This window comes from Podarcis melisellensis, assembly GCF_964234715.1.
Source record: "Podarcis melisellensis genome assembly, chromosome: 12".
Taxonomy (NCBI): Eukaryota; Metazoa; Chordata; class Lepidosauria; order Squamata; family Lacertidae; genus Podarcis; species Podarcis melisellensis.
This window is the reverse complement of record NC_138544.1, coordinates 3,365,271-3,381,425: the sequence shown is the minus strand read 5'-3', so window position 1 is coordinate 3,381,425 and position 16,155 is coordinate 3,365,271. Positions and strand designations below refer to the sequence as shown.

The 16,155-nt window shown below is 42.7% G+C and overlaps 1 protein-coding gene across 7 annotated transcripts in view; it reads left to right on the top strand.

The window, feature by feature from the left end:
* HECW1 (HECT, C2 and WW domain containing E3 ubiquitin protein ligase 1) overlaps window positions 1-16,155 on the top strand; it is a 192,045-nt gene that overhangs the window by 66,144 nt on the left and 109,746 nt on the right. For all 7 annotated transcript variants that reach the window (XM_081930971.1, XM_081930976.1, XM_081930972.1 and 4 more), the window contains 2 exons: window positions 286-610; window positions 10,623-10,730. In XM_081930971.1, coding sequence (XP_081787097.1) covers window positions 286-610; window positions 10,623-10,730 — 433 coding nt within the window. The remainder of the gene's footprint in view (window positions 1-285; window positions 611-10,622; window positions 10,731-16,155) is intronic.

Below are 16,155 nucleotides of genomic sequence, written 5' to 3'. Positions count from 1 at the left end.
TAATTCACATTCAAAAGAGATGGGCAATATAAGTAACAGTCTTAATTATAACCAGCTAATGACAAATGGTTACCAATTATGTAATGTAGCTATCTGCAGTGTGCATTAAGGATGTAAGCAAAATAAAGGATGTAAGCTGCATTTTGTGAGGTGGTTTCTGCTATGTTGCAGTCATGCATGGAGGTTTGGTCACTTCCTCATTTTTATTTTCTAAAATGTTGATATATTGGATTCAACAAAAAATGGATTGTGCTTGTCAGTGACTCCCCTCTTTCCTTTTGACAGAATCTGTATCAGAACAGGTTCCTTGGCCTGGCTGCCATGGCATCGCCATCTAGGAACGCACAGAATCGGCGCCGGTGCAAAGAACCTCTGAGGTACAGCTACAACCCAGACCAGTTCCACAACATGGACCTTGGGAATGGTCCCCATGAGGCAGTCACTATTCCACGCTCTACCAGTGACACAGACTTGGTCACCTCAGATAGCCGGTCTACACTCATGGTCAGCAGCTCCTATTATTCCATAGGACATTCGCAGGACCTCGTGATTTACTGGGATATAAAAGAAGAAGTGGATGCTGGGGATTGGATCGGCATGTATCTCATTGGTAAGTCAGTCCCAACCTTAGGATTTAAAAAATATATATTTGCAAATATGAAGTGTATCTAAAGTGGGCCAGCACAGTTTTTTGACTCACCAAGCTAAATCTAACTCACACCTCCATGTGTTTTGAAGTACTCCACCCCCACACCTACCCAAACCTGCAAAACAAAGTTGGCCACAACAGGAGGTCTATTGAACTCCTGTAGGGCTCCCTTCAAACTGATGAGTGAATGACTTGTTCTAATTACCAAATAAGCATGCGTATTTGAATCCCATGGAATTCAATGGGACTTACTTAAATATGCTGTCCTTCATGCCATACAGTGGTGCCTCACAAGATGAAAAGAATCCGTTCCGCGAGTCTCTTCGTCTTGTGGTTTTTTCGTCTTGCGAAGCAAGCCCATTAGCGGCTTAGCGGATTAGCCCTATTAGCGGCTTAGCGGGCTTAGCGGATCAGCTGATAAGCGGCTTAGTGGATCAGCTGTTAAGCGGCTTAGCGGCTTAGCGGATCAGCTGATAAGTGGCTTAGCGGCTTGGGGAAAAGGGGGGGGAACCCCGCAGGAACTCACAAGACATTTTCGTCTTGCAAAGCAAGCCCATAGGAAATTTGTTTTGCGAAGCACCTCCAAAACAGAAAACCCTTTCGTCTAGCAGGTTTTCTGTCTTGCGAGGCATTCGTCTTGCGGGGCACCACTGTATTAATAGTGGTTTTCTTTGAAGAGCCAACATAGCTCAGTGACTAAGGTGGGCTTGATAAGATGGGGTCAAATGTGAAGCCAAATACATACATTATGGAAGTCCCCCCCCCAAAAAAAATGTTTAGGGGTACTCTCATTTTCCTACTCATACTGAAATACTGCCCCTCAATGAGGCCAAACTTAGATTCACAAAATGTTTAGGGGTATGCGTACCCCTGCGTACCCCCCCCCAGAAAAAGCACTTCATTATGGTCTTTCAAGATCTGCTTCCCCACCTGTAAAATGGAAGTAAGTGTGACCTTATAAGAATAAATTGTAAGACAATTACACTGTGTTTTAAGGAGAATTTCAAATGCTATAAAAAGAGTTAGCAATAAAAGGCTGCAAATGCTTGTTGGGCTCCCCTGTGCCACTGCCCTTCTCTTCTTTTGCACAAACAGCCATGTGCACTGCAATGTTCAATTCACAGTTGCTTATTTGTGACAGGGTGTTGTATCACACTCTAATGTCCACACTGAACACATCCTGGCAGTTCCTTGGGGAGGCACCAGGGAGGTGTTACCTGAGGCCTTGCCCTGTAACCTGCCAGCCCATCCAGCTTCTTTCCATCACCACCTCCTTCCTGGCTTTGACTTTCCTGGATCTCCTGTCAAGCCCTCTCTTCCTCCACAATTATAAGGAACCCTGAAGCCTCACTGTCTACAGCTGTGTCTTGTCAGGACCCACTGCAGGGAAGAGCATGTCTTGTCTGGCTTGTCTCACAGCCATTCTCTACCAGCAAGGCCTGTTGACCAGGGTCCTGATCTTGCATCCATACAGGAGGGAAGCATAGGGGACAGTGGTGGGTGGTAGTCCCTGGCAGTCCTTCACAAAGTTAAAGTCAAATACTACAGTGTTTGGGATTAATCTACTTGCTTCCTGTTTCCCAAACCAGAAGTGGGGAACAGGTTCTCTTCTTCTGGAGGTCAGTGAGGTCTAGAGATCCATCTTAGCACTTAGGCATGTAAGGAGAAAATATCTGTGGCTCCTTGTCCTAATTGGGCTAAATCATAGTAAACAGAAAGAATGGGAATAAATCCTGTGGTGTGGTAAAATGGTGGAGTTTGTTTCCTTCCTGCTAGTGCAGAGGGTTGGGTGAGGAGTTAACTCTGCAGCTGTTTTGAGAAATCTCCAGACTGCTACTATTCCTAGGTCACTTGCTTGCCAACTTTCGGTGCCAACTTTTAAATGCCTGCTGAAAACTTTCTATTCTGCCAGGCTGGTGCAGGCATCCTTAAGAAGGCATCCTTCCACAATGGTTGACTTCTCTTTTTAACTTTTGTTAATGTTTTGTATTTTATGATTTTATTGCTGTAAACAGATTTGATATCTCTTTATGACATAGTGGTATACAAATATTTTTATAAATATTATAAATATCCCACATTTCCATCCACTCCTCAGTCCTCAAGGTGGCTTAATAATGCAAAAATTCAAAATCCCTTTTACATAATAGTAAGGAAAACTCTTTAAAACTAATTCCAAACAATACCTAACCGAACAAAGACTATCAGAGACCTAGCAATGCTACAAGAATGGATTGCCAGCACTGAAAACCTCATCCTGCTTATGGCTGCTAACCTTTCTTCAACTATTATTAACTACCTTTCTTCGGATTATTTAAGAGCCTGAGGAAGTTCACATTGTAATAACTATTATTTATTCATTATTTTGATATAGTAAATTTCCAAGTCACCACGCAAGACAACCTGTAGGTGATTTACCGTACTTTTTGGTGTACAAGACAAGCTTTTTTTTACTCTAAAATAATGTTTAAAAAGGGGGGTCATCTTATACACGGATAGTGCACAGGAGGGATGGGTGCTTGGTGACTGCATCAAGGGCTGCTGTGGATTGGCTGATTCTGTGATAATTTGGTGTGTGAATGGTTGCTGTGGCAAGGGCTGCTGTGGATTGGCTGCCGCTGTGGCAATTAGTCATGCGATTGCCGGCTGCTGCTGGTGAGTGGGCAGGCGCTTGTTGGCTTATCTGACACGAGCGATTGTCAGTGTTTGTTCGCTGGGTTTGTGATTTTCTACAATTTCCCCCAAAAGCTCTGGGCATTCCTCCCTACAAAAAGCTCAACAATTTTGACCCCCCCCTTTTCTTAAACAGTGTATAAAAATACAAAAGAGAAAAAGAAAGAGAAAGAAAGACTCTATAATTCTTGTCCAATACAAAACTATAAAAGTGAAATTATTATTCTACTACATATACATTTATTTATATATTGATATATTGTACTATATTCTTTATAAATGCATTCCAAATGTCATTATATTTGGTATACACCATCTGTGTCTATAAGCTGTCTGTATTTTGCAAGAGTTGTCATATATTCTATCCATTGATTAAAGGGCACCACAAATTTATCTTTCCAGTGGATCAATATCAATATTTTAGTCACAGAGAGGGTGTGAATAAAGGTGTTTCCTTGGTGCTGAAAATATTGTAAAGTGGTTGCCAGATGGGATGAAGAGTACTAGAAGCAATTCTAGTCCCAGACTGTGTGTGTAGGGATTTAAAGATCAAAATCAGCACATTTAAATTCAGCTCAGAAACGAATCAGCAGTCGGTTTAACTCTCTAAGCACTAGTGTCTAAGCACTAAGCACTGGACAGGGGTAGCCTAAGTGGCGCCCTCCATATGTTGTCGGACTGCAACTCGCATCAGCTCTAGCCAGCATAGCTGATGACCAGGGATGGAGAGTTGTAGCCCAGCAATACCCAGAGGTGACTGCATTGAGTACCTCTGGCTTAGGCAAGTAACTCAGCTGCAATTTGGACCAACTGAAGTTTTCAAACTGCTTTCAAGGCAGCCAGTGCAGCGCATTATAGTAGCTGAAAGCTTGCTGTCACATATTCTGTTGTTAGGAAGGATATTGTGCAAGTTGGCCCTGGGTTTATTGCAGGATAAGACACAGTATGTAAGATAAAGCTGTATGTGGGATGGTTGTCTCATAGAGTGCTTCCTTGGCTTGTCTTTTGTTACATGGCACCACAACCTTCTTCAAAACAGGGGGAAATGTTTGAAGTGTAGATTGCCATTGTGATTTGTCTTTTTGTGCCTTTAACTCTGGGTCTCTGATATCAGTGTGACGCTGTCAGCATTCCTTTATGCATCCCCAGAAGAGTTAGTGAGTCAGCCTGCAGCACATTTTCTTACTCTTAGCTGCTGCATCTACGCAAGTTTGCTCAAGAGTGAGTGTGGACTCTGGACTGACGTGTGTTAGGCTCTAAAGTCTCTTCTTACTTGAAAGAACTGAGGGATAATCAGTGGCATGATATCTTGGAAATTGCAAACAATAGTGAAACTTGCCAGTTTATTTGATCCAGAGAACAAATGGAGAGTGTTTCTCATTAACTTATTGAAATCCTTCTAACAATATTGCAATATATCCTTCCCACTCCTGGTGAAATATGAGGCCTGTCTTTTTTCAATACAGGCAGGGTATAAGCAAAGTAATATTTAATATTTGTTACTATTATATTTATTATGATTAATTTATACCCTCCCTTTTCCCTGACAGGTTGCTTAAATCTAAAAACAAGCACTGCAAAGAATATAGAAAAATCACTCATTAAAGTTAAACACTGAGAGAGAACAATAAACATGTATGAAATTTATTTAACACATACCAATAATCACAATAAAACAGCATGGCACCAACCCTGTCCTTAAAAGCAGTCAATTCCCAATAGCTTGTTGGAACAAGGTCTTCACCTGCCAGCAGAAGGACAACAGGGAGCAAGCCAGTCTGCTTTCTCCAGGGCAGGATGGGAGCAGCTCTTGAGAAGACCCTTTCCTGCAACAGCACCAAATGGGCCTAGGAGGTGGTAAGACCAAGAGAAGGGCCTCCCTTGAAGATCTCAAAACCTGGGCAGGTTCCTATGAGGGAATATGGTCTTTCAGATAGCTTGGACCTAGGCCATGTTGGCCTTTGTAGGTCATAACCAGCACTTTGAATTGTGCATGGAAACAGACCAATAGCCAGTGAAGCTGTTGTAGCAGCTGTAACCAAAAACCAGCCCCAATATTGTAGGCCAGTAACCAGCCCCAATCAACAGTTTAGCCCGTTGATGTTTCTGAGCACTTTTCAAAGGCAGCCCCATGTAGAGTGAATTACATTAAGCAGGGTGTAACTAAGGCGTGTGTCACTGTGGCCAAATCAGACCTCTCAAGGAACAGGTGCAGCTGGTGAACTAGCTTTAACTGCAAACGCACTCCTGGCCACCACAGAGACCTGGACATCCAAACTCAGGACTGAATTCACAAGTACATCTAAACTGCAAGCCTGTGTATTTGAGGGAGTGCTACACCATCCAGCACAGACTGAATCCCCATTCCCTGTTCTGCCTTTGTTTTATTTAAATGAGAAGATTTTGAATCTAAAGGGAAAGGGCTAAGCAATCATTCTGCTTTGCCCTAATGCTCAAAATAGTAGCTGGTTCTGTTGGGCAGAACAAAAAAAATGCCCAAATTCCAGCTGTTGTTTTAAGTTCCACTCTACCTAAATGTACTCAGATAATTTAACTTGGGTCACAAAGGCCTTTACATGAAGTCCAGAACATAGGCTATCCTTTCATTGCCTGAGTCCTTGCTTGCATGTGAGGGTAATATTGCACAGTGCTTATTGATATACATTAGGCTTTCTTCTTCACTATCCTTCTGGGAAAACCAAAACATTTTAAAAAGTTGTCTGATAAAAGTTCATTATGCACAAAACCTCTAGGGTCCAATTTCTAGGCTGTATTTGTTCTTCTTCTTTATTATTCAACCATTTCTTTTAAGTTTATATCAAAAATATTTTTGACCTAATTAGCTGAAACTCTGCTTTAAAAGCCACATGCTTCTTTCTTTTCTCTTTTGCCTTTAATTTTATTTCCCCTCCTAAAAGGCAAAAAAAATCTCTAATGCTATGTGTAATTCCAGCAAGACTCTAATTAGTGAAGTTTCTCTCAATATACTTCTGAGTTTATCCTGACTTTCTGACTGCTTTAGTTTATTCCTTGCACGAGGATTTGATTCCAAGTCCATTGATTCACAATCAAAGCACATGAAAAATGAGTAGCTTTGGACCAAGCTGCATGTGTTGTGTGTAGGGGTACAGCATATACTGTCCTATAGCTCTGGTATATAACTGCGATTTTTGACTAGCCTTCCCACATGAACATGCCTGCCATGGAACAACTGTGCATTTCAGAGGATCTCGGAAGTATGCTCGGAAGTGCATCTTCGGCTCACATGCAGGATAGCCAGACCTAGTGGGCTTGCCAATCTTCCACTTGAACTGAGAGTGGGCACTGGAACGTATCCAGCGTCCTCAGTATGGCTGCCCATTGTAGGAGAAGGTTGGTTGTGATTAGGGGAGGCCCATCCCGTTTCTCCGCCTGAGGCAAAACGGGAAAGCCTTACTCACTGGGGTTGCATAGCTGCAGCTTTTGAGTTCCAGCAAGATCTCACAGGAAGCTGGAAGCCACTTCTCCAGCGTTGGAATGGGGTGGGTGGCACCCACAGCAACTCCAGAGAAGTTAGAAGAAGCAGTGATGATGACAAGATCTCACAAGAGCTCACTGGAAGCTGCTGTCACCGCTTCTCCTGGTTTGTCCTGTGGTAGGGGTGGGCTGCCCCTTGGGATTTCGCCTCTGTCCGCTTTGTGGTGGGCCAACCTTGGTTCTGGTACTCAACCTAGCCCCTTTCATGCGTGAATCATGTCAAGGGACATAATGTGATTTCTGGGAAGTTGGGCTGCACTCTTGGCCACAGCCCTGGGCATCAGGCATGCTTTTGGCCCCCACCCTCAGACCCCATAGGTTGTCATGGTCTGTCTGCAGTGAAGAGGTCTGGAAGCAGCTAGTTGTGCACAGGCTTCTATGCACAACTATGTGCCTTGCTCCTTTCTAAATGTATAACGCTGCCTTCATGCAGGGGGTTACTGACTTTTATAGAAGTTTGTCTGCTATTAGTAATTTTTTCACTGAGTTACTCCTGAGAAACTTCCAAGGAAGTTTCCAGAGTTTCTCTGAAACACAGTTTGAAAACTACTGATGTGTCGCATTACCTTCATTCCTTATGCCTGTGTTCAGCCTCCATACAGATAAAGCATACATATAGATAAAGATTTGTGGGATGTTTTTGGCTTATTGGCTTATGATTGGGAGTAGAAAAATTAATGTACCTCAGCCCAGAAAATAGTGGGAATAGCACATGGCTGGACACACAATCTTGGAGGGTTGACTGTGGAGTGACATATGAAGTGTTACTAGAAGCTGGGATTGATCCTTTCCATCACCATATAACAGATAAGTGAAGACTTTGCTTGTTATTGTTATTTGCATAGTAATGGTGATGATGATGATGATGATGATGATGATGATGATATACCACTTAATTGGCAAAGTGACTTTTAAGTGATTTATGAATTTAAACACACATAATTAAAATATGCCATAAAACAATTCAGTAAAAAGGTTGAAACAAACACCCACAGTGTTTAAATAAACATAAAAATAAGTTAAGGACAAGGACCCTTGGATGCTTAAGTCCAGTCAAACTTGACTATGGGGTGCAGCATTCATCTTGCTTCAGGCTGAGGGAGCCGGTGTTTGTTCACAGGCAGCTTTCTGGGTCATGTGGCCATCATGACTAAACTGCTTCTGGCACAATGGAACACCATGACAAGTGCCAGAGCACACAGAAACGCCATTTACCTTCCAGCCATAGTGGTACCTATTTATCTACTTGCATTGGTATGGTTTCAAACTGCTAGGTTGGCAGGAGCTGGGACAGAGCAACGGGAGCTCACCCCGTCACGGGGATTCAAACCACCAACCTTCTGATTGGTAAGCCCCCAGAGGCTCAGTGGTTTAGACCACAGCACCACCTGCTCCCACAAGTGTTTAAGTAAACACATGTGTAATAAAGCATACCCAGAAGATCCAAATGTGGAAACCTTTTGTCTGCATATAATTCTGCTCTGGACTGGAGCATTAGGGCATCTGTTTCCAAAGACCGCGCGCATAATCATTGAAGGCCTCCAGCTGCTTCATTCAATCAAAAAGAACTCAAGGTCAGAACCAGGGGACACCTTTTTGCTTCCTGTGCAAAACAAGTCAGAAGCTGGCACGACACATGTCAGTTCATCTTAACTTGTCAAGCTGGCAACACTGATCTGTGTAGCCAGGATTGCTTAATTCATTTAATTCATGTGTACACTTTCAACACTGGTGCCCATTCAACAGTTTGTGTGTGAGGGATTGTGGCTGATATGAGTGAAATGATATGATATATGATATGATTTTCACATGCATCAAAGCTGTGAAATTTGCTACAAATGCACTTGTTTGTTTGTTTGTTTGTTTGTTTGTTTGTTTTAAAATAGGTTTTCAAACGTTGAACAAATGGAGGGGTGTACCAAAGATGCTTCTCACTGGGGATCAGTTTGGTCTGGGGCTACATTTTCTGGCTACATTCTCATTTAAAAATAAAGAGAAAGAGCAGACTGAATTATGAGTCATCATTGGTGGTGGGATAAAGTCACCCTCTTAAGTTATTGTTGATAGGAAAGATAACAGCATGAACTCTTCTTGGACAAACTGAATTTTGCACCCTTCAGCCTTTACTTTTGGGTTGCATTTATTTAAAAAGACAATCCTTAGTAAGGGAAAGCAATTGGCAAGCAAAGTGAAGCTTAACTCCCAGTCTTAGGGACTCACATGCCCTTCTTTAGTAAATCATTAGTCAGTGAGTAGCTGAAGTGCTTGATAGGCAAAAGGTTCTTCCAAAGTCTCTGTCAGTGTTTATACTGGAGAAAAGCAGATTGTAAAAAGCTCTTGGTGCTTTTTGGCTCAATTAGATCTAATGCCATTGACTATTTTGCCTTCCTCATCATCCTCATCAACCATATTTTAGTTGCCAGACTAGAAGCAGCTATGGTGCACAATATGTGACCTTGTGCCGGCCATCCACTCTCTGCCTAATCAATCTCAATTAAAATGTCCTAAGGTCCATGGAGGAAGAGTGGAATAGAAACATTAATTAATGATCTATGATTGCCACCACCCTCAGAAGTTCATGCTTCACATTCCCCCAAACCAGTTAATTGTTTTCTTGCCAGAGGAAGGATAAAAGTGTGGTGTTGTATGTTCATTATTACATCTTTGTAGAGGTTAGCATTTACTAAAAGATTAGAAAACCATCAGAGATAGAAATTTTCTCTTCAAAAATTATTTCGTGTGGGCAAGATTCAATACCTGTCTTGCCAACACTAGCTCTGGAAATATGGCAGGTTTAAAGTTCACTGGAGCATATGTCTGCTATATAGCAAAATGATAGTTGCTGGTTGTTCTGAGGGAACTCCCAACTTCCCTTGGCGGCAGAACCTTGTTCATGTAGCTTTCCTGAAATCAATGGAACAATCTGTGGAGAGTGTTAAAACCCTTGAGGAGAGTGTTAAAACTTTAGATAATTGACTGGAATGTAATGGGGGCCACAAAGTTGTTGTTGTTGTTGTTCTCCTCCTCCTCCTCCTCCTCCTTCTTCTTCTAGTATACCACCCTTTATCCAAATATCTCAGGGTGGTTCACAGCATAAAAATACAAGATAAAACCACAAAAACAAAAATAAACAATAAAACAATAAAACAATAAAAAATAAAACAATAAAAACAACAATAACAATAACAATACAAAACAAAAACAAAAACAATAAAAAAACAACAACAAAACTACACAATCTCCCACAATGGAGAAAGGGAATCTCTGCTTCTACAGAGGGATGCTGTGGACCCAAACAAGTTAAAAGATCCTGAGATCTTTTTACGTTGTTACAAACAGAAGATAAGGAAGTCTCTATTTCCTTGATTGCACAGCTTCACACCATAGCTGATGGCTCACATGATGGCATACTTCACATGGGCCTTGTTCATCCAACACTATAAACCAAACTACACAAATGTGCAGATACCTGGGGAGGAGCTTGCAGTCACTTTACTTTTCCCAGGTATATTTTGGTTTACCATGTTATGCAAACCAGGCCATGGAAAAGTATGGCACCAGGGTTAGGAAAAGGCTAGGCTAGACCCCTTTACTCTGATGTCTACGTTTATATGTGGAAGGTTTGGGGCTTTTTTAAAAAATGGAGGAGTATCATGGAGGGTTTGCTGGTGAGAGATAGAACACTTTCCTGCCTTTCAGTGACAAATTATATAAAAAAAGAAGCTTTGTTTTCAGTCCTTTCCTTTGCTCTGATTTCACTGGCTCTCTTTTGTTAATTTTGCAGATGAAGTTTTGTCTGAAAATTTCCTAGACTACAAAAATCGTGGGGTAAATGGCTCTCACCGAGGTCAGATTATCTGGAAGATTGATGCCAGCTCTTACTTCGTAGAACGTAAGTATTTCATAGTGCAATTACATCACACTTCAGTGAAAACAGGAAGAGCTGAGCTCCCACACTACCATGGGTGTTTTGGGGGAAATTTAATGTGTGTGGCAAAGAAAAATGATCAATTGCTTGTCCAGAAACTATGCTTCATGAATAACAGAAGTTGCTACTGAAAGGATGCAGTGGGTGAAATTGCATCTATAACTCTGTATATGTTGGTGTTATTAAGCATGAACATCTCATAACATGAGAGGGTTTCAGAACAGGTGCTAAATACTTCTGCGTTTTTCAATTTCATTTATATTTATTTAACATCAAAATTATTAAATCTGCTGGAGCTTTTAGTCTTGTTTTAGTATTCTGAATGACCATTTCCAAGGCAATCTCAGGAAAGTATTTTTTTAAAGGGAATTAATTCCATATTGCATTGGCTGAGCTCACTGCATAACATACCGTTGATGCTCAATAAACTATGTGCTTGGGTTGTGAAAAATTATGTGCTCAAGCATAGTAAAGGTGAATCTTTCATTGTTGCGTCCATGCCTGATGGCGTCATACTTAACACGTGTTGCATGTGCTGCTGTAAGGAGTTCAAAATGTAGATTAATAAAGGCGCTCCAAACAGGTTGTGTTGTGTGACAACTGGCTGCAAAGGAAAATGAAACATTGTTAAAACAAAGCACTGCTTGATAGGAAGTTAACTGGGATAACTGGAACAATTTTCTGGCAGACCTAAGGAAGGTTACTTTAAACCATTTGTGAACAACCTGTGACAGAGGTTTTGAATATTTAAAACTGTGGTTTCAAAATGGATTACAGAGCATACGGTGGGGTCCCTGGAAATTTATTGGGGGTTCCTCAATGAGGAAGTCTGCTGTGAAGGACAAGTTTCTTAGAAAGATTGATTTCTTGCCTCTACTACTAGTCTTCCTCTGCAAGGGTCAGGACCAACAAGCTCTATGTACAAAGTGTGTCAACCAAAAAAATCCTCAGAATTATTGGCAGCATGCAGGGTTTTGATGGCTGACATGCAAAGCTTCCTTGGTAGACAATGGAAAATAGATTCCGTTCACTGGCCTAAGCTAAATAGTTTCACAGATTATGGACTATAAGAACCAAGTTGCAATGTGCCAGAAACTCCAGTGAGATTTCTGTACCAGTTCTGTCTGCTTCAAACACAGCTGTATTCTAGTTGTGCCATCAGGGTGGGGCAGCTACACAGCAGGAGGTATCTGACTTAGGGGTGTCTGATTAGGGTGTGTCATTTTAGGGTACAAAACTTAATTTTTGCACATTTCTTTAGTGAGGGGTCTTAAAAATGTGTTTTTGGGTGTCAGGAATTCAAATCTGCTTTTATTTTTGTAAATGGACAAAAATATAGCTTGGAAGCCTACACACTTGACAAAGAAGCACATAAACTGGGTTGAAAAACCAAAGAATTTTAACTTTGCCTTCTGAAAATGTCAGGTAATAATAAAACAAAAGGCCTGTATTTAAAAACTGTGGGAATGTTTAGGATAGTAGGAGAGGATATATTGATTTGTAAGATTTGTACAAATTACACACACAAAATTGCACAAACAAATGTGTGCATTGGGATAAAATCACACCACAATGTTAATAAAGGACTTGGGGAAAATTGTGAGCTGATGTGGAAATCTGGAGATTGGAAAAAAATGAGAAACTGAAAATTACAGATTCACCCATCCCTAACTTGCATGGTAGAAGAGGCATTATCAAGTTGCAAAGTGATACAGATATGAAAGCTCCGGACTTTGGATGAACTAGGTTTTCTTTTTTGTTTACTCAGATATTCTCTTCTGTAATTGATTGTTAATTCAGTTAACTCTAAGGGGAGTTCTGCCATATGCTTTTCTTTCATCATATTACCAGTATGATTTCATTATCCACGTACTTTCTTAAATGAACCCCTCCTCTTTTTTTGTATGGAGCATGCTCTTCTGGATTCAGAATCTGCTTCCAAGCAGCCTCTAATTCTTACTCAGGACAGCAAGTCCTTCCATATTAATTGTCAGTTGGGGAGTGGTGCACTGGTATGGTACAGGTGGGGCTCTTTGGTCTGTGTTTATTATGCCCCCCCCCAATTTATTGGGATAACCATTTGAGATTTTGTACCATCTTTGTCTTTCTAACAGATACTCTCTCTGCTTCCAAGCAGCTCCGCAAAAGGCAGAAACGCCGAAGCATAGCTTTCATAGAATTGTACAGTTGGAAGGGACCACAAGGGTCTTCTAGTCCAACCCGCTACAATGCAGGAATCTTTTGCCCAATGTGGGGCTCAAACCCACGACCCTGAGATGAAGAGTATCATGCTGTACTGACTGAGTTATTCCAGGTCATAAATAGTTAAATTTCCCTGCTAGGAGAAGCGACACCTGTTGAGCATGTGCTATCAAGAAACAGAAGGTGGTAGGCCTCTTTGTTTTCTCTAACCAGTGTGGTGTAGTGGTTAAGAGCGGTGGACTCGTAATCTGGGGAACCGGGTTTGCTTCCCCGCTCCTCCACATGCAGCTGCTGGGTGACCTTGGGCTAGTCACACTTCTTTGAAGTCCCTCAGCCTCACTCACCTCACAGAGGGTTTGTTGTGGGGGAGGAAGGGAAAGGAGGTTGTTAGCTGCTTTGAGACTCCTTAAAGGTAAAGTTAAAGGTACCCCTGACCATTAGGTCTAGTCGCTGACGACTCTGGGGTTGTGCACTCATCTCACTCTATCAGTGGCGTAGCGTGGGTTCTCAGCACCCGGGGCAAGGCAAGTAATTTGCGCCCCCTAACCCGTGGATTTGCGCCCCCTAACCCTAACCCCCAGATGTTGCACCCGGTGCGGCCGGCCCCTCCTGCACCCCCCATGCTACGCCACTGCACTCTATAGGCCGAGGGAGCCGGCGTTTGTCCGTAGGCAGATTCCGGGTCATGTGGCCAGCATGACTAAGCCACTTCTGGTGAACCAGAGCAGCGCACGGAAACGCCGTTTACCTTCCCGCCAGAGCAGTACCTATTCATCTACTTGCACTTTGACATGCTTTCAAACTGCTAGGTGGGCAGGAGCTGGGACCAAACAACGGGAGCTCTCCCTGTCGTGGGGATTCGAACCGCCGACCTTCCAATCGGCAAGCCCTAGGCTCTGTGGTTTAACCCACAGCTCCACGCGTGTCCCTTGAGACTCCTTATGGTAGTGATAAAGCGGGATATCAAATCCAAACTCCTCCTCCACTAACTGTATTCATAGTTCCTCTTGCCCCAACTCCCAGTGTGGATTCCAGTGTAGATGTGGCTATCTTGGATTCCACTAGGACTGTGAAATACAGAATTCCCAACATAAAGGAAGCCTGCAATATTTGCATATCTTGCAGTCATGGCCTTGATTATCCATGTGGCAGTGTGGACTTGTAAGTAGGGATGCTTGAGGATTTCAGGCTTTGTGAATAAAATGATCCATTCTTCTCAAATTAACGCTGTCAGAGCTGCCCAAGGTCCCAGCTCACAGAGGACCAACACCAGTTCTTGTTATATACAAAAGTCTTTATTAAGGTTCAGTTTCGATTCCAAAGCCGCGGCGCGCAGCTCTACGTCTCAAACCAGACCGCTGAAGTCCCGTCTGAATCTCCTCCCCCCTGACACCAGTTTAAGATCCTAGCCCTGCTCCACCTCTTCCGTTGCTCTCTCCTCCTCTGGGTCCTCCTGCCCGCTGTGGCATTCCCCTTTCTGGACTCTTCTGACGCTGAGTCGCCTGACTCCTCCCCCTGCCTCCGGCGGGCTTTAGGACCTGGTTCCCAATCCTCATTCTCTGTTGTCCCGCGCTCCTGTACATTTGAACTTGTCTCTCGCGCCAACCCAGTGACCTTCCTCCTGACCGTTATACTGCTCCTATCACTGCTTCCCTCTTCCGGGAGGCTTGCTGGACTTGACCTCCCCTCCTTTGCCTGACTCTCCGATGGAGGCGTGGCCAGCCCTAACTCATCTTCTCTCCCTGGTGGGGGATACGCTGGCCCCAATGCCTGGGACTCTTCCCCCCCACTACGCTCTGGTGGGGAAGCTGGTCCTGATCTCCAACTGCTGCTCTGGGAGTCCCTGCTGGCCCCTTGCTCCTGGAGCGTCCCTCTTGGGGGCCCCCTTGCCCTGGCCATAGGCGCCTCCTTCTGTGAATCTTTCGATTCGCTGGAGAGGCTCATGGAATCTCTCGGGCCACTGTCATCTTCTCCTACGCTCCCCTCGGATTCTTCCCCTTCGCTCTCCATCTCCTCTCTTCCCTGCGCCTCTGCTCCTGAGCCCCTGACAAACGCATAGTTAGGAAATCCACCGGATTTTGCACTGATTTGAATGGTGCAAGGCAATTTTTGGCTCTTGTAACATCTCAGAATACTACATTGGAATTGAAGAAAGTGTACATCTTTGAATGTGCCTTGTAAATACGTATTTTGAAAGGATTAATGTCAATTTGCAAGATTAATGTTAATACAAGAATGGAGTGGAATGGAATTATGGGTAAAAACATGCAAATGTTATATGAATCAGAAACAGAGTTGTTCATCCCTTGTATACTGTGGGGAGATTTATTAATCAGATACTTAGTGAACAGTGATACTCTGCCTGATCTATTCAGATCATAATGAAAATTCCACCAGCTTTTACATATGATACTTGAAAATGATTATTTTATACAAATTATACTATTTTCCATTCTGGATTTACTGATAATTTACGGCAATGCAAATAAGTAGGAGAACTGAGCCCACTGTCTTCGAAAGAACAAAAGACTTGAGAGTAAGAAAGTTTGTGCTGGGTTTCAGTTGAGCTTTTAATAATCCATGAATCGCATTTCCCTAGGTGTCAGGAAAGAGGCAGCTGAAGGGCCAGGGCCGGGCATGCTGGGAATTTAAAACTGCATATTTCTTTTAAGGTAATTCAACTTCTTCCACTCTTGGGAAAGTATAAGAATTTGGAATTACCCCTTCTCTCTTTTGTACATCCATGACTTAGGCAGAGTGGGATAAAGATTCACAACATCTAAGAATACGGAAAATATATGCTTTCAAAGCATTTTCTTTAAAAATGCTGGCTTGAAAGTTTGAGCATGCATACTTTGTGACTGATTTAGAAGGCCATGAAAACTGGGTTAATAAAGGGATCCTTGACAGTTGCAGACTCTTCCCCAATTACTTACTTACTCTGGATGCCATTATGGTGTTCAGTTGAATTCAAACTTCTGTGGTAGCCGGGAAATTTCATAAAGCATTTTTGAAAAATAGACATTGAAAATTCCACTTTAAACTATGCAATGGCTTCAGATGGACTTGGAATTAACCTTATTTGCTATGAAACTATAGTTTCATTTGCTATGAAACTATATGAAGCTAACATCTTCAGGCCTGGGGCCATATTCCTCCATGAGCTATTGGTGGGCAGGGGCAGAGG